Genomic DNA, 19,504 nt, shown 5'->3' with positions numbered 1-19,504 from the left:
TCTGCTCAGGAACTTGCAGAGCTCAAACCGTGGGGACAGTGATCAGACTTTGCCCTGGATAAGGCTACTCTGGGAAAACTGAAAGCTAACAGGTTTCCAACCAGAACTCTCCCTGAGATCCTGGACCTTATCTTTGCCAAGTTAAACTCCTCTCTATTCAACCCTTGATTGTATTACATCCCATTTTTTTCAGCAATTATCTGTTCTCACTCAATTAGAAATCCTCTGCCGTCTTACTTTAGGTGAGACAGCTGTGAAAGAGGAGATAGTGAGGGAAAGCATCTGAGTTACATGAGATGAAGAAGAGAGAAGAAGGACAGCTTAGCAAATGGCATCAAGATTTTAAGTGAAGTATGAGGCTTTGTCCTTAGTTGAGGATATCATGAGAGGTTTAAGGAAGGGTGAAAATGTTTGAAATAGCCACTGTGGTGGCAAACTGATGATGGGGGTGTGTATAAAAGTTCTACCTTGCTGCAGTGAGAGCTCAGTTGAGATTATGTGACATAAATTTGTAGTAGCTCCAGGCAGCACTGTTCTGTAATTTTCTCCAGCTCTATCCGGCAGCATGTAAACAGGAGACAAGGGTGTGGATGGTGAGTACAAAGCACTTGGACTACTACAACAGCCTCCTATTTGATCTCTCTTCCATCTTCCACACAGCAGCCTAAGTGATATTCCAAAGCACCAATCTGACCACGTTCTTCCCCTAATCAACAAGTGTCTGTGATTTTCTCTTGCCTCTAGGATCAAATGCAAACTTCTAGGGCTTCTAAAGTTCTTCACAATCTGGCAGTCTACATTTCCAGGATTATGCTATTCTACTTATACACCCTTATGTTCCAACCAAACAAGTTGGTTTTGTATTTCCTATAAAAAAGCTTTCTGTCTATCCACCTCTATGCTTTTACACAGGCTGTGTCTCCCATCCTTGTCCGTCCTCATCTTCACCTCACAGAATTCCAAGTTTCTTTCAAAGCTCAGCTCATGTACTACCTACTTCAGGAAAATTATCCTGATCTCCCTAGTTGTTTATACCCACCCCCTGGAAATTACTGTGCATCTAGTTTGTACATATTTTACATTCAACTTCCTGGGGCACATTTTCTTTTGCCCAAAGGAAAGTAATGATTTTTTTTTTTGTAATTACATCCCAGTCATTGTAACAAAGTTTTTAAGTTTCCTTGTGACATACTCAATATTTGTAGTTTCATGCTCTAACCAAATGAAATAACTGTCCCACACCAATTATTATATTGTGCCTTAATGTTTTAACCTCAAGGAGCTTAATCATTCATTTACTAAAAGGCAAAAAGGACACAAATAATGCTTGCCTAATATAGTGCTTTAATAGACTGATAATTTGAAATTATGAAAGACTTGACCAAGTGTCCTTTAAAGTAAAAAGTGTATCTTTAATTCATTAGGGCCAGAGGGCAGTTCCGCTTCCAGGAGCCAAGACTGTGGAATAAGAAGTTATGTTGCTCTCACCCTCCCTTATTGACCTCTGAAAGCCCAGAAAATATCACCCCAGGAAAAATCCTGGAATAGCAGAGCCAATAGAAAGATGGGGTACAATGGTCTGGTAGCCCACCAAGCTTGGGGGATTAACGGGAAAAGCCCCTCTTGCTCTGGGGGAGGTGAAGCAGTACAGGAGAGGAGGTGTCCCAGCAAGTCAGAGGCAAGCTCCTCCTCAGTAGCCAGCCCCTCCTCAGTAGCCCAGGGGGAGATCCTGATCCTTAGGGTGGTGAAGCAGGCAAGTGCCAACACCAGGACCTCCCCAAGCACCTCAGTACAGGCAGGAGAACTGGTAGACACCAGCTCAGAAAACCACTACGTGCGACAGCATTCTCTAGCAGCCAAATCTCCCAGTGCCTCAGCACAACTCTGGGAAGCAAAGCTTCCCAGTGCATGGTCTGGGTGAGTAGGCATCCCCCAAGGGCCAGCCTCCCCACCCCCACTCTGAGAGCTCCAGTTTTGCTGACCACCGCCCAGTACCAGGTAAGCTGCCAGAACCCAGTGCCCCCTGTGCTCCAGCAGAAAAGCTGAACTTTTTCTTTTTTAAGTCAGGAAATAAGCAAACACCAGGAGCAAAAAGCAGAAATGGACAATGACCAAAGATTCTTATTATGGGGACAGGGAAGATCAAGGCACAAATTCAAAAGAGGACAACATTGTCAATATACCCCCACCCGAAAACCCAAAGGGGAACATGAACTGGTCTCAAGGCCAAAAAGCCTTCTTGGAAGAGCTCAAGAAGGATTTTAAAAGTCAAATAAGAGAAGTAGAAGAAAAGTTGGGGAAAGAAATGAGAGGTATGCAAGAGACAGTCAATAGTTTGGAAAAGGAAGGATAAAAATTAACTATAGAAAACAAGTCCTTAAAAAATACAATCAGCCAAATTGGGGGGAAAAAAAAGTACACTGAAGAAAAGAACTCCTTAAAAAGTAGAATTGGCCAAATGGAAAAGGAGGCACAAAAACTCACTGAAGAGAAGAACTCCCTAAAAAGTAAAATAGGCCAAATGGAAAAGGAGTTACAAAATCTAATAGAAGGGCTAGAGGACAAAGCAAAGAACTCCTCTCAAAGTCTCCATTCAAAACGAGCTTCCTTCCCACCAGCTATACTCCTTGGAAGGACTCCATCAGGCCCTTGCACCAGGGGTCTTCTTCTCCAGCTCCTTCTCCCCTCTACCCCTTTTCAGCTTTCTTTTTTGTGTTGTCTTCCCCCACCATACTGTAATGTCCTTGAGAGCGGGGACTGCTTTCTTCTTATTTGCATCACCAGCACTTAGTACAGTCTGGCACATAGTAGGAACTTAACAAATATTTACTGACTGACTGATTATTAGCTTTTAAAGCCCTCAACAATATTCACTCCAAGTTTTAGACCAGTTGAAACTAGACTCAAAAACTGTAGTCAGAATAGTATCTGTGACTAGGGAAAATCAATAGTACAGATAGGTCTTACAGGAGTGGGGAACCTGCAGCCTTGAGGCCATATGAGGCCCTCTGGGCCTCAAGTGTGGCCTTGAAGGTCTAAAGGGCCACACGTGGCCTCAAGGCTACAGGTTCCCCACTCCTGGTATGTCATAAATATAGCAAAGAATTGTACATAAGCTAGTTATTTTGACGATTCTGATCCTTTCCAGGGCAATTCTTGGAAGAAGTAAACAACATAGAGAAATATTTAAAGGGCTTGAAGTAACTTTTTGAAAGGCATTTGGAGATTATACAAGTCACATAAAAGAAGTCAAAAGTAACAGCAGCAAATAACAGGACAGGATATAGTAGCATCAGTAAGCAAGAGAACAGAAGAGGATTCAGAGTCAGATAGAAAGCCACACAGTCTTTGAGGTGAAAAGAGCAAAAGTTTAAAATCAATACAGAAGCCACTAAAAAGGAAAGTGAGTTCCTCAGGAGACATTTGACAAAAAGTTACTGAGAAAGAGGAAAAAAACAAATATGAAGGAAGGAAAAAAGTGTCCATCATACAGAAAAAATAGGAAGAAGTGGAATTTAGAGATTATGAAGGAAGTAGAAGGATTTGGCATCAGTCTGGATATAGGAAGGAAGGTTTGGCTGAGAATTCAAAGATGACCCTGACATTGCAACATGCTTCATACAATGACTATTTTAACCAAAAGACTGGTAGAGTAATTCTTTCTTAAAAGTTTATGTTGGATTCTATTTAGTTTTTAAGTCCTTCCAGTGTTTAAATATCAAGGAGGTCTCCAAGATTGTAGACTTTTTTGGGTGGATTTGAAAAATGAGATCTGTAAATATGCCCTAATTGGGTTAGAAAGGAAATGGATCCTTTCTCTAATACCATTAAATCATTAACTTCAACACTGCAAAAATGATAACCAGTTAGGTAAAATAATTTGACCTAATAATCCTGCCAAAATACTTTAAGACTTTTTAATGACCCATTATAAAACATATTTTATGCACTGCTACAAATTTGGGTGTTCAGGCTAAGCCTTTATCACATAAAACTCAATTCTAAAAATAGTCAGGTCTAAAAATAACAGAGTGTTCACATCAGTAAAACCACAGATTAAGTGTAGCTTTATAAATGTACAAATAACAGAGAAGTCTCCAAGTAAGTCTACTAGGGGAATAATGTTTACTCACTTGTTCCCAATGAGGCTCCTGCATGCATATTATTTGGAGGTTAGGCCTCCACAACATGCATATTTATGGAGACTTCAATACTACCAAAACAAAATAATTATTTGATTCTATTTCTCCATGAAAGAGTGAAGTAAGTACGGATTACAACTCTTAGCATCTTTCAAGGTAGGCAGTCATATGCTTCTAGTATTTGCAAAATATCTGTAGCAAACACTGTTAGGCACTTATGATATTTAAGGGAAAATGCCAAGTACTGATTTAGGCACCAGAAATAATAAAAATTTAAACAATATATTGATCCTGCCCTTAAAGTTTCTAAAATAAGAATCCTAAGACAAGTATACAAATAATTATTACACAAATAAGAACGCAAATAGATAAAAGAAATGTAAAACAAGTACTAACACTATGATAAATGCTTTGCAAACATTATCTCATTTGATAAATGCTTACTTAATACTATCCAGGAACTGTGCTAAGTAGTAGAGATCCAAAAATAAAAAAAAGCAAAAATTTTTCTAAGAATTAATCTTCAGTGAGGTTACAACTTTTTGGTTTTTTCCCCATGTTCTTCAATCTGAAACACTACATTCATCTTTACTGTTTTCTTTAGGATTTAGGAAAATTGTTTTTTCCTTAACATGTAAAAATGTTCTAAAATGTATTTGATAAGTCAATTCATTTGTCTCTGAAATTAAACAATTCATTGTATATTTTCCCAGGACACCATTAAGAAAGTAATTGTGTCCTCTAGTATTCAATACATCAATAAATCCCCCTACCCCTACCCCAAAGATCTTCCCTAAATGACAACTTAGCGTACAGAAAAAATAATGTACCCAAGAGAAGTAAGAAATGTGGTCACAAAACAAGTTTTAAAATGTGTTTTTACAAAAGAAGGTTCATTCTATAGCATCAAAGTTACTGGTATCATGTTACTCTCTCTAATTCCTTCTAAATTCAGTGCAAGACAATTCAACAAGTGTTTCTTGACTACCTTAAAACTATATAAAATAAATTATTACTCAATGAAACAATCAAATGCAATTAGAACTAAGGTCACAGCAGTAATTGGTTTAAATTATTTCAGTAAAAATCAGATTTTTTTTCCCCAAGTATAAATATGTCTAGGATTATACAATCCATTGGAGCCAAAATACTAAAAAGCTAAACCATTAACTAAGAACACAAAACAAAATTCCAGTGCAATGAAACTGCTTCCCAAAGAATACATGGATATCATCTAAATCTACCTGATATGCATATGAAAGAAGAGAAGAGAGAAAGAGCTTTCTGGAACTAAGCATGCTGTCATAACCAGACATGGCCTAACACATAAGCATTCAACATGCTTTGGCTGGGGGGGAGGGTGTTTCAGGATTAAAAACATATTTAAAGTACATGCCACCATATTATAACATGCCAGAACAACAAATGTTAGTGGTTTTTTACCACAATATGTCCATGACGCACTATTCTACCTGTATAATCTGTCTCTTGCATCACTATACTAACCATAAACCAAGATAGTTCTATGCTTTGCTAGAGTCAGTCATTCTACTTAGTTTTCCACAAAACTCTAAAAGATTGCAACATTCTACTAAAAAAAAACCAGTACATGCTAGAATAATATTTCAACACTGGTATCTTGTATCCGACAAGCATCTCATGCACACAGTCAAAATTATATACAATTATCACACTCTCATTTGGTTATTCTTCCGTGTCCGTGATTTAACAGGATGGCATTTTTTACCAAGAAATTCTGTAGACAGTCAAAATACCCCACATATCTATTCTTACAGTGTACACATATGCAAATGAACAATTACCTGATACAGCATGATAGGCTCTACATCATAACCTAAAGCATCAGCAAACTCCTTGGCAATGACTGTTTTTCCGCAACCCTAGAAAAGAAAACACTCATTGAAGGGATTTACAGTTGCACAATTTAAAGCAAACAATGCACTTATGCTGTAATTCTTACTTTTCCTCCAATCAAACACATGTCTTTAACCATATGAGACTGCATCATTTCTGCCAATAGCAGCTTATGGCTTAAAGTCTTTATGAAATGGTTTGATCCAGAACGCTGATTTAATGGCCTGGTCCCAGCTGGTACCTATAATGAAACAGAGGTAAATGTGATACACAAGAGGAAGCCTATTCTATTTTTAGTTTATTCCTTTTTGTACCCAAAAAAGCTTTTCTTAAAACACACATTATTTAAGGAACACCAGTTTATCTAAAGCTTAACTAGTCCACTAAATCTAAACCAGCTACTAAGGGGCTTATGGTGAGATAAACATGTACATAAGATCCATCAGTAAAGTATAATAAAGCACTGCATTGTCTAATTACCCTGAAGCAACATTTTTTTTTGCCTTTTGTACATGCAAAGATCTGGTTCCCATTTTCAGAGTCCCTAATTTATCCACCTGCCATACTGTAATATTAAGGAATATTTCACAAGTCATTCTGCTTTCAGAAAAATCAGATTGTCTCTTAAAGTACTGAGACTAAAAATTTCAGATGCCACCGTTGTAGATTTGTTTCACCTTCTAATAATAAAACCAGTGACTTTAGAAAGTATTTACATTTTCCTTTGTAGAAAAAAACTCCAAAAAATTTTGTTTAAAAAATTGTGTATTTTAAGATTATATTTTGCCTCTTAAATCAACAAGAAGGAAACAGGAATTAATCATGTCTTGAATTTACTGGGAACTAATTGACTTGGCTAAAAAAAAACTTAAAAAATAATGGTATTAACTATTTTAATAATAATAACAATGGGAGTACAACAACACAGCATGATTACTCAACAGTAAATTTTGTCTTTGAAGGGATTCATTCTTCTCAGGTTCTCTTTTGAGATTTTCTTTCACAAAAAAAAATCATCTGTGATATATTTTTTAAAAGCAAACTATCCAGGAAGACCTTACATGAAGTAAACAAACAAACAAACAAAAAAATCAAGATTATCATCTAGCAAAGGAAGCTAATCTTAAAACACTAAGAATCTGGGAATCACCACCTCAATGGTCGCATCTTTGTTCCCCAACTGGAGAGTCACAGCAGCTTTACAGGCTTGGTTTCCTGGAATGCTTTCTACTCTTACAATCCTACTGGGAAGGAAAGAGTTTCTTGAATCCTGTAGTTCAAAGCGCTGTAATTAAAAGAAAATCATAACAAGTATCATTTGAATCCTCAATGCCTGAAACCCAATAAAAGTTGATTCTTTGTTAATTCTCTCTGAAATTCTCTATGTACATTTGGCATTTTTGCAACAGTGCAGTGCTAGGACAGAACTAGTGAACTTTAATGCCACATGATGGTATGAATAAGCACAAACCTGTATAAATAGTGTAAAAATACTACTCACAAGGACAGTAAAAGAAAGATACAGCAGCAGAACTTTTCCTTTAACAACTTCTTAAACAAGGCTTATAAAACGTGATTGTATAACTAAAGAAAAACTTTAGCAGATTATCAATATGCGGTAGTGACAATCTGAGGAATTATATACATTTTACCATGCCATGTGGCTCAATTCCAGTCATTTTTACATAGCTTGTTCAGACAAAAAGTGCATTTTAATCTTCTACATTTTCAGCATAAAAATACACCCAACCTAATTAAGGGAATAAAGATATTACTGGTTTGGTAATTTGAATGGGTCTTTAATATGTATGACAAATAATCACAGCATACTTATCTTATATCAAAAAAGGATGACTGATAAGTTACAAAATGTATATAAATTACTGTTTGCATACATTAGTATATAGTAGAAGTTCCTAAATCATGGACTCCTCTAATTCAGAATTTGAGACATCATGGTAATTAGACAGGTGCAAATGATTCCTATGATTTCAGTTAACTCAAAAAGTAGTATGGTCTAAAGGTGGTATGGAGTGGTGGTGAACTCAGAGCCCAAAAGACCTGAATTCAAGTCCTACCTCCAATACATTCTGGCTATGGGAGCCCAAGCAAACTGTTTAATCTCTGAATGCTCATGGCAATGCTCTAAGATTATAAATTACAGAGAAAATGCCAACATGCATTGGTAGAGGGAGATTCCCCACCCAGGAATTGCCTATATCAATAAAACCACAGATACAGCCTTTAACCTTGTCTCTTCATATAACAAAGTTCCCCCATCTGTACAATAAAGTGCTTAAATTAGATGACCTCCATGATAAAATCCTTTTGTCAGAAATAATGCATATTTTAACTTCTGGGGGCAGAGCTAGACTGGTGGAATAAAGGAATCAACCAAGCTCTCTCAATATTCCCCTCAAAACAAATTTAAAACAATGCCTCAAATCAAATTCTGGAGCAACACAGCCAAAAAAGGGTCAAGATGAGACATTTTTGAAGCCCCAGACAATGTAAGATATTGGGACAAGAGTTCAGTGATATGGGGTGGGGGATGGCCCAGAGCACACTTATAGGCAACATCTGCTGTGGGCCTTGGATGTGGTGACAGTGGTAATAGCAATTTCAGGAGCTCTCAAGTCAGAGTTGGGAAGATCTGGCAACTGGTCAGAAAGAGATTACAAGGGATCCCTATGCTGGCACTGGGCACAGGATTGGGTGCTGGGTGGCAATTCCATTGCCTGTACCAATTTCTGGGTTACAGTTCATGTGCAGAGAGGAACACTTGCAATCACAAGCGATCAGGGGCCCTTCCTTGATAAGGACCAGGTTGAAGACCAAGAAAGCAGTGATCACATCTCTTTCCAGATCACACTACCTGGGGGATCCACTGAAAATTTCCAAACACGCAGAACTAGCTCTGAAAACAGCAGTGTGAAAGAGCCAGAAGCTTTGGACAGCCCTACTCCCACATCCATCCCCCAGAACGGAGTCCAACTTTAACATAAAGTTCAAAGTCAAGAAACAGACTAGGAAAATGAGCCAACAACAACAACAACAAAAAAGAACCTGACCATAAAAGGCTACTATGGTGACAGAGAAAATCAAGACACAAACTCAGAAGATGACAACATCAAAACAGTTATAAGCAAAGCCTCAAAGAAAAGTGAATTGGTAACAAGCCCCACAAAAATTCCTCAAAGGGCTAGAAATAATTTTGAAAATCCAGTAAGAGTGATAAAAGAAAAATTAGGCAAAGAAATGAGAGCAAGGAAAGGAAATTATAAAAAGACAATTAACAGCTTGGTAAAAGAGACACAAAAAATACTTAAGAAAATAATACCTTAAAAAACAGAATTGCCAAATGGAAAAAGAGGTGCAAAGGCTCACTGAAGAAAATGATTCCTTAAAAACTAGAATTAGAATTAAATTACTTAAAAATTAGAATTAGAATTAAATTCCTTTTTTTCAGTTTTGTTTTGGTTTTTTTTGGTTAGGCAATGGGGTTAAGTGACTTGCCCAGGGTCACACAGCTAGTAAGTGTTAGGTGTCTGAGGCTGGATTTAAATTCAGGTCCTCCTGAATCCAGGGCCGGTGCTCTATCCACTGCACCACCTAGCTGCCTAGAATTAAATTCCTTAAAAATCAGAAGCCAATGACTCCACGAGACATCAAGAAACAGCAAAACAAGGTCAAAAGAATGAAAAAAATATAAGAAGATGTGAACTATCTCATTGGAAAAACAACTTACCTGAAAAATAGATTGAAGAGAGATAATTTAAGAGTTATTGGGCTTCCTGAAATCCAATAGACTAGATATCATATTTAAAGGAAAACTATCCCAATATACTACAACTAGAGGGTAAAATAGAAATTGAAAGAATCCACCAATCACCTCCTGAGAGAGATCCCAAAATGAAAACTCCCAGTCAAATTCCAGAGCTCCCAGGTCAAAGAGAAAATACTTCAAGAAGCCAGAAAGTAACCACTCAAATAATGTAAAAACACAGTCAGGATCACACAAGATTTAGCAGCTATCACATAAAGGAGCACAGGATTGGAATATGATATTCTGGAAGACAAAAGAGCTAGGATTATAACCAAGAATAACCTACCCAGCAAAACTGAGTATAATCCTTCAGGAGAAAAAAATGGATATTTCTTGAAATAGAGGTCTTTCAAGCATTCCTGATAAAAAAACCATAGACGAATAGAAGAATCTGACTTTCAAAAACAAGATTCAAGAGAAGCACAAAACGGTAAAAATGAAAAAGAAATTATAAGGGACTTGATAAAGTTAAATTGTTTATATTTCTATATTGGAAGATGATAAATGTAACTCTTAAGAACTTTATCATTTTTAGGGAAGTTAGAAGGATTCTATATAAAGAGTGGGCACAGGAACATGTTGATTATGTTGGGATCATTTAAAAAAAATGGATAGTTAAGAAAGAGGGATGCACTGGGAGAAGGAGAAAAGGAGAGGAAGAATGGGGGAAATTATCACAAATAAAAGAGGCGCACAGAGAAGAGCTTTTACAGGGGAGGAGAAGGGGGGAAGCAGCAGGCAATGCTTGAACCTCACTCTAATCTGAATTGGTTCAAAGAGGGAACACAGACACACACACAGAGACACACACACACATACAGACACAGACATACAGATACACAAACACACACAGACACGAGTACAGAAATCTGTATTACCCAACAAGGAATTAGGAGGAGAAGGGGATAAGGTAAAGGGGTAAGAAGTGATAAAAAGGAGGTTAGATTAAAGGAGGCAGTGATCAGAAGTAAAACAGTCTTCTGAGGAGAAGTAAGGCGAAACACAGAGAAAGGAGGATAAACAGAAGAAAAAGGAATGGAAGAAAATGCACAGTTACTTATCATAATTGTGAATGGGATGAACTCACCCCATAAAACAGAAGCAGATAGCAGAATGGATTAGAAACTAGAATCCAAAAATATGTTGTTTACAAGAAACATACTTGAAACAGAGAGACACACACAAAGTTAAAACAAGGGGCTACAGCAGAATCTACTATGCTTCAGCTGAAGGAATATTATAAATTTCAAGAGTGACCTAGCTCATTCAAGGAAGATAAAATACTTAACAAATATAACATTCTAGGTTCCATAGAGAGATAATTATCTTTTCACACATTTAGTCTAAATAAGTTTCAGATTTTCTCTCAGAGGCATAGTTAGTCCATAAGCATTTATCAAGCTATCATTAAGTGCCAGGCACTGCACTAAGTTCTGGGGCTACAAAGAAAGGCAAAAATGTGACAGGCACCCTCAAAGACCTCACATTCTAATGGGGAAGACTACATCAAATAATTCTGTACATATATTAGACACACACACACACACACACACACACACATTTTAAATGAAAGGTAATCCCAGAATGGAAGGCATTAGGAGGAAGGAAGCCAGGAAAGTTAGGAAGCAAAGAAGATCAGGAAGAGTATTCCAGGCTGGCTCAAATCCACTATAAAAGCATGGAATCAGAAAACAGAGCACTGCCTGTGAGGAACAGCCAGTATTCCAGTGCAGTTAGACTTCAGAATGTATGTAGGGGAGCAAAGGTGTTAAGCACAGGCCTTAGACTCCCAAGTGCAGCAGAACCAGATTAAAGTGGAATTGGGAAATATTTAGCAAAATGAATAAAAATAAAATAGAGCAAAGATAATATTACATTTTAAAACTAAGTCAATCAACAGCCCTGAGGGATCCTTATGTATGGATTACTGGCCACAGTTTCAATTTGAATCTGACTCCACTGGTGTAAGGAGAGTAGAAAGGGAGGAAGGAGACAGGTTGTGAAGGGTTTTAAAAGCTAAATAGAGGGCTTTGTATTTGATCCTGGAAGTGAGAGTAAGCCACTAGAATATATCAAGTACAGGAGTTGATATGGTCTGGTCTGTGCATTAAGAAAATCACTTTAGCACCTATGTGGAAGATAAGAGTGCAGGGAAGAAAAACTTTAAGCTGAGAGATGAAGCAGAAGATTTCTGCAATGGTTCATGTGAGAGCTGATAAGGCCCTGACAAGGAAGTGGCCACGTGAGTGGCGAGGCCATTTACAAGAGATATTATGAAGGTAGAAATGAAAGGACTTCTCAGTAGATTAGATATGTAGGGTGAAGAGTGCAGGTTGATACCAAGGTTTCAAGTCTGGGTTACTGACAGGATGTGACGACAGGAATGAGGGAAGCTTGGAAGAGGAAAGGGGATTGGACATGCAGACATAGTTCAACGTAGAGATGTTGATACTTATGAAGTTCAAATAAAGGCAGTATGCCAGTGAATAGAAGGCAGGCTTTAGATGCACAAAGACCAAATTCAAGGCCTGACTCAGACATCTATAGGATGTACAATTCTCCATTTTCCAACAGCAGCTCTACCACTGTCATTACTATCACCTGTATCACCAACTAAAGTGTGATTAACTAAACCTGGATCTGATATCTTGGCTTAAGCTCTTGCTCTATTGATCTCCCTTAAAGAACACAATGCTCAGATCTGCCACTTATTATCTGTGTGACCTTGGACAAATCATTTAACCTCTATGGGCCTCAGTTTCTTCATATGTAAAATAAGGTATTTGAACTAGATGGAAGGACAGAAGGAAACCAGCATATATTAAGCATCGACTATGTGCCAGACATTTCACAAATATTATCTCAGCTGATCCTAATAACAACCCTGGGAAGTAGATGCCATTATTACCCCCATTTTATAGTTGAGGAAACTGAAGCAAACACATTAAGTGACTTGGCCAGGGTCACACCACTAATAAGTATCTGAGGCTGGATTTAAATTCAGGCCTTTCTGACTCCAGGCCCAGCACTGTATCCATCATGCCACCTAGCTGCCTTCTCAGATCCCTTCAAGCTCCTAATCTATTATCCTATGACATGGTTCCCTGATTTCCACTTATTTGTTTCAGACAGAAGACTGCCTCCTCTGTGCCTGGATTCTCTTGGTCCTGCTTCCTGTCCAAACTGGATCCTCTCTGATAGGTCATTCTGATTCTTGTTTCTCCTTTCCTGTCCTCCCATTGGAAAGATTTCCACATATGATAAAACCCTAAGAAAGATGTGCTGAGCTCTGCTCTGAGCCATCCTGCGGCATAAGAGCCACAGTGATACTTCCATTGATCTTAAATAATATCACATCAGATTCTTACTTTTAAGACATCTTCCACTGCCATCTTGCCTTCATGTCCTAGTAAAATTGTGTAAGGGTAAAGCCACTGGATTAAATGTTGGATTGACATTGCAGGAAAGGAATCCTAATCAGAAGAAAGAAAAAAACACATAAAACATCATATTCAGTATTTAAGAAAAATGTGATAACAAATCATCACATAAATCCTTTTGGGAACTGACAAGGAAATGATTTAGAAGAATGTTCTCATTTAAGGGAATTAAAAATATGTATTTTATTAATGAATTCCTCTCATTTGAAATATCTTCTTCAATACTTTAATGGAGCTTTGAGCTCATCAATATGCAGATTACAATTGATACATCCTTTCTGATACTGCCTGACTCCTATCCATGTCCTCCTACAAGCTCACCTCAGGGGATGATGATGATAATAATAATAATAATAATAATGATAATAAGAATAATAATAATAATAGGAACTAGCATTTAAATAGTACTTTGAGGTTTGCAGAGCATTCTACAAATACCTTATTTTATAAATACAATGGGTGCCATCATCATCCTCATTTTGCAGATAACGAAGTTGAGACAAACAGAGACCATGGTCATCAGTTAGTAAATACTTGATGCCAGATTTGAACTAAGGACTTCATGATTTCAGGTCCAGTACTCCATCCACTGTACCAATATTCAAGAATTCTTCTTCTAAATCTTTTGATATTGTACATATATGAATGGAGTCTGCTGGCTATTCATAAATTTCTGCCATCTCACCAGGCTACCTCCTTTTTCAGTCATACATCTTCCAAGAGCTATTGTTCATACTGTTTCTCTTGAAAAAGGTCTTCATTAGTCATACGCTGCAACATATCCAAGCCCTACTATGGATCTATTATCCTACAACTTTACTTTCTGATATCCTGGCATTCCATGATTCTCAATCAATAATGCATCATCCGAAGAATATTGGTGAAAAAGGATAGGTTTTTGTTTCAGAATGAAGCTTGTGATACTCAAAAGTACTGCTATATTTCTCAATGAAATATAGCATATTTACCTCCTTCAATTCATTTCTGGGCCCAATTCTTTGCGCCCCTATAGAGAATGCCCAAAGTAAAGGTACTGAACGATAAGTTCTATGCACCATCAATCCAATTTCATTTTTCATTCCCAGGGGTTTTCCTTTCTGGATACTTAGCCAAACTCTTTTGAGTGATTATAACTCTTACTGGAAACTCCACAAGACTTGAAATGTCATTCACAGATAGGAGTAGCTAGAAAATCTCACCATTTATAGAAAATTCCTCTTCCATTTGACTTCGAAAATGGATATCCTCCATGTCAGTGACAATAATCTGTGGCAAGCATGTCTCCCTGTTTTATGCCTCACTTAATAATAATAATCAGAAGGGCATGAAATAAAGTTATCTATCATAGTATGACATTCAAGTAATATTGTCTAATTTTAGAATATGCAGGGGAGACACCATCCCATACAAGAGGCCTTGAGCTGGCATTTTGCTTTACCAAATCAAATGTTTTTTATAGTCCATAAACTTATTCATAGTTTGTCTGCTTTTAAAAAGATAAATCACAATTATATAGGGCTTCTGGGCTTGCAAAACACTTTAAATACGAGTCTCATTACAACTTTGTTAGGAAATTTTACAAATAATATCCCCTTTGTAACAGATGAGGAAACAAGCTTCCAAAGGTTAAGTGACTTGCCCACGATTGCAGTGTTAGAGGTGGGACTAAAATCCAGATCTTCCTGACTCGAAGTTCAGAATTTTGTCCAATATACCAAGCTGCTTCTATAACTTTTGGCCTAGGGGGAAGAAACCGCAAAACATCTTTCTTTCCCTATACCCAATCACAGAAGAATCAGAGAACTTTAGAGCTGGAAGAGACTCGAACAACAGCTAGTTCCTGGCTAAAAACCATAATAAAACCATAGCAGTTTGTGTTTTATAGTTCTTTACAGTTTACAAAATGCTTTACATATATTTATCTCACTTAATCTTCACACAACAAAACTTTGAGGAGATATCAAAATTCCATTACTCTACATGTTAATAACTATAATTAGGAGCATTTTGTGACTATTTCTAAGACAACATCAGTGAAGCTAAATGCACACTGCAGATAAGAATTCATAGGGATCTTGGCTAAGCAGATAGAAGACTGAGTTTGGAGCCAAGAAAAGTCCACCTTTGACAGGTACTGCCTGGGTGCTCTGGGGTAAGTAGCTTAAACTCTCTAAACCTCAATTTCCTCATCTATCAATAGGGAATAATAGCATCAACCTCACAGGGTTGTTGTAAGGATCATATGTTTTGTAAACCTTAAAGTAAAGGAATTATTATTGTTGTTAATCATAACAGATAACCAAACCTCAATGAAAGAATTCAGATGTGGTATTATAATTCAAGAAACATGGAAAACAAAAATACAACCACTTCTCTCCAATGACTTACACTTAGAAACTATTTCTTTCTGAAAATCGTTTTAAAGTCAGTCTCAAAGTAGCATCAAATAAAAACATAACTTGTTCCGTGAAAAGTCACATTGTTTTCGCCATGTTTGATGGTCAATGTCTCTTTATACACATACCAGGATTTGAACTGCAGCTGGTAAACTATCTAAAGGAAAATCAGGAAGTCCAAGTGTAGAAGATTCTTGAGAGCAGAGTGTAGTAGCAAATGACAATACCTGAGAAACCCTAAGGATTAAAGTTTAATACAAGTTTAATTTTATCACATTTTAAGCAAAGAAATAATTAGCAACTTCAGTGACTATCACACTCCCAGATCATAATATTCTCCCCATCTCAGTGATTCTCCTAGGGTGTCATTGTACAAACACTGCTGTCCAACTCTCACTGGCTACTCACTTACTCCTCCCACTCTCAATGGTATCCCTCAAGTTTCATACTCTAGATATACCCTCTGCCTGCTTTATAGTAAACAAACTTGCTTTTGTCTTAAATCTTTTCCTTAAATTTTCTGGCTCTCACTAAGACCTGGCTACGTGCTAATGATACTGCATCCTTGGCTACCCTTTCCAGTACTGATTGAACTTTCACACATACTCCTCACCTAACTGGCCATGGTGGGAGAGACAGAATGTTCATCCTATTGCCACTTCCAGATTCTCCCTCTACTGACATCACTCAGTAATCTCTTCTCCTTTGAGGTTCATTCAATCTATATCACTAAATCAAGATTCTTCTGGTAGCTGCTATCTACTGACCCCCAGGACATTTTCTTTCTCTCCTCAATGACTTCAGTGCCTAGACCACCATCTTTCTCTCCATCCCAAATCCTGCATTCAAACCAGGGAACTTCAAAATATATCCTGATACTCCCTCAAATACTAATTTCCTAATTCCTCAATTTACTTATTTTCCATCACCTACTCCACCATTTCAACTCAACTGCATACAGAGATGGTCATGCCATCACTCACAAGAGTTCTCCTTTCACTTTCACGAGCTCTGGAATTGCTTTATTTGATCATAATCTTTTATCATTTCATCTTTCCCTATACCTTAAGACCCCATAATCCTGTTTTTTGTACTCTTAATGACCTCTAGTTTCTCCATCCATCAGTTCTTTCCCAGGATATCACTCCTTCTCCCCTGGCACTGGCTACACTCTCCTCCCTTCCTTTCCAGTCTTGACTTTTTTGTGAATCAGTTCAATCAATTCTACACTAAACTTAACTCAAATCACTTGCCCCTTATTCTACTGCTGATCATGACTTGCCAAATTTTGGATTACTCCCACCATCTGCTGTCTTTATTCCTAGTCATGCGCTCCTGAGCAGAGCTTGAGAAAATCATGAAACCATGCTGACTGGGTACATTCCAAATTTATGTGACATAATTTCAAATGGCCCCTCAGTGCAGCAAGGTAATCCTTTCATACCTCCTTAATCAACTCTCTATAATCCACTCCCCTCCTCCCACCACTAGTGGCTTTTCAAACTTTTTACCTTCTCAAAGGTCCTACTGCAAACCCTCTTTCACTCTCCCAACTAAGAGTCCTGTCTCAAAGTTCACCAAAAGAATTAAAGCAGTCATCCATTCAACAAGAGTACTTCTCATCTCCTCTCATTTCATGTCACTCAGATGTTTCCCCTCATTACCTCTACCTTCACCCTTGCCTCACATTAGGAGGAAACCCTTTTCCTCACCAAGGCACTTTTACATGGGCCCTTGATTCACTCAATCCTGTATTCACTAACAGATTTACTTCTCTATCATCCTCACTCTCTCACTAATCTTCAGTCTCTCTTTATCCACTGATTGCTTCTCTAATGCTTACAAACATGCCCATGTCTCCCTTGTACAAAAAACAAAAAAACAAACAAAAAAACACCAATCCATTTATCCATATTGCTATTGTACTACATCACTCTTTCCTTTCAAGGCTAAATTACTAGAAAAAGTCATCTGTAACTGATGCCTATACTTCCTCTCATCTTACTGGCTTCTGAACTCTCTGCAATCTGGCTTCCAAACTTCATAATTGAACTGAAACTGCTCTCTCCAAAGTAACCAAATCTAATTGGCAATCTAATGACATTGTCCGTCGTGCTCTTTTTCTTAATATTCTCTTCACTCTAGGTTTTCACAACACTGCTCTCTCCTGCTTCTCCTCCTATGGGTCTGACTGTTCCTTTTCAGTCTCCTTTGCTGGATCTTTGTCCAGGTCATGCCCATTAACTAGAAGCATCCCCCAAAGCTCTACCCTGGACTTCATTCTCTTGTCCTTCTATATGACCTCACTTGGTGATCTCATCAGCACCTATGGATTCAATGATCACCTCTATGCAGATGATTCTCTAATCTATTTATCCAGCCCTAACCTTTTGCTGATATCTAGTCTCTCATCTCCAACTGCTTAATGAACATCTTGAATTGGATGTCTTATAGACATCTTAAACTCAACATGTCCAAAACTGAATTCATTATGTTTCCCTCAAAACCCTTCCCTCTTCTCAATTTCCCCATTACTATTGAGGGCACCACCATCTTCCCAGTCCCTCATACTTGCAATCTAGGTATTATCTTTGACTCCTCACTCACTCTCACCCATCCTCATATTCAATCTGTTAGTAAATCCCATCAATTCTACCTAAACAGCATTTCCTGTGATCCCTTTCTCTTTTCTAATACAATCACTACCCTGGTATAGACCCTTATCATCTCTTGACAGGATTTGTCTTTTTCACATCTCTTCCTATTTCAGTCCCTCCTTCATCCAACTACCAAATTGATCTTCTTAAAAAATGTAAATCTAACCAATACCACCCTCTTGTTCAGTAAACTCCAGTGATTCTGTTACCTCAAGGAAAAAATATAAAATCCTCTGCTTGGCCTTTAAAACCTTTCATAATCTGGTCCAGCCTTCTTACACGTCACTCCTCTCCATGTTCTATATAATGCAGTGACAACGGCTTCCTTGCTGCTCCTTGAAAAGAGCCACTCAGTCTCCAGACTATGGGTTTGCACAGGCTGTTCTCCCTTGCCAGGAATTCTCTTCTTCTTCTTCTTCCTCTCCACTTCCTGGCTCTTCTGGATTCCTTCAAATCTCAGCTAACCTTTCCTCTACCATCCCCCCATTTTCTGCAGGAAGTCTTTCCCACTCTCCCTTCAATGTTAGTGCCTTCCCTCTGAAATGATCTCAAATTTACCCTGTATATAACTTGTATGTATATATTTGTCTGTATATTTTCTCCCCCTTTAGAATGTGAACTCCTTGAGGGCAGGAATTATTTTTGACCTTTCTTTGTATCCCCAATACTTCACTATGTGCTTGGCATATAGTAAACACTTAATAACTGCTTGTTAACTTAACAAAACTCCAAATCACTTAAAGATGGCTTAACAACTTATTAGCACCTATGAAATTAGTATACATTTCAAGAGCTAGTTAGATAACTATAATTATTCAAGTCTTCAGAGAGGATATATTTCTAATTTAAGGATGCATTCTAAAAATTTATGGTTGACTCAACATGGCCTAACATAACATACCTGAGACCACTTACCTCTCAGCAGAAACATTGGACCCAACTGAGTACAACAATTTAAGTTGATCCTAAAGAAGAATATGAAAACACTCATCAAATCAATTACTAAGTTGTACATCAAACATAAACATTTCTACCCTCCTAAATGAACAGACACTAAGCCATTTATATCAAAAAGTCTTCCTAAAGTATAATGATGTTAGTTCTAAAATAAAAACCACCAAGCCTCCCTCTTATCTCATTCACCATCCCATATCTTTCAAGACTTAAT

The 19,504-nt window shown here is 37.6% G+C and overlaps 1 protein-coding gene across 1 annotated transcript in view; it reads right to left on the bottom strand.

Moving 5' to 3' along the window:
• VWA8 (von Willebrand factor A domain containing 8) overlaps positions 1-19,504 on the bottom strand; it is a 399,466-nt gene that overhangs the window by 279,770 nt on the left and 100,192 nt on the right. Inside the window, exons 7-12 of the mRNA XM_027873608.1 lie at positions 19,252-19,301; positions 15,808-15,916; positions 13,212-13,316; positions 7,171-7,302; positions 6,124-6,258; positions 5,966-6,043 (exon numbers count right to left, since the gene is read on the bottom strand). Coding sequence (XP_027729409.1) covers positions 5,966-6,043; positions 6,124-6,258; positions 7,171-7,302; positions 13,212-13,316; positions 15,808-15,916; positions 19,252-19,301 — 609 coding nt within the window. The remainder of the gene's footprint in view (positions 1-5,965; positions 6,044-6,123; positions 6,259-7,170; positions 7,303-13,211; positions 13,317-15,807; positions 15,917-19,251; positions 19,302-19,504) is intronic.

This window comes from Vombatus ursinus, unplaced genomic scaffold (genome assembly GCF_900497805.2).
Source record: "Vombatus ursinus unplaced genomic scaffold, bare-nosed wombat genome assembly UNPS02014802.1, whole genome shotgun sequence".
Lineage (NCBI taxonomy): Eukaryota > Metazoa > Chordata > Mammalia > Diprotodontia > Vombatidae > Vombatus > Vombatus ursinus.
Note: the sequence above shows the minus strand (reverse complement) of the source record. Positions and strands in the feature narration are given on the sequence as shown.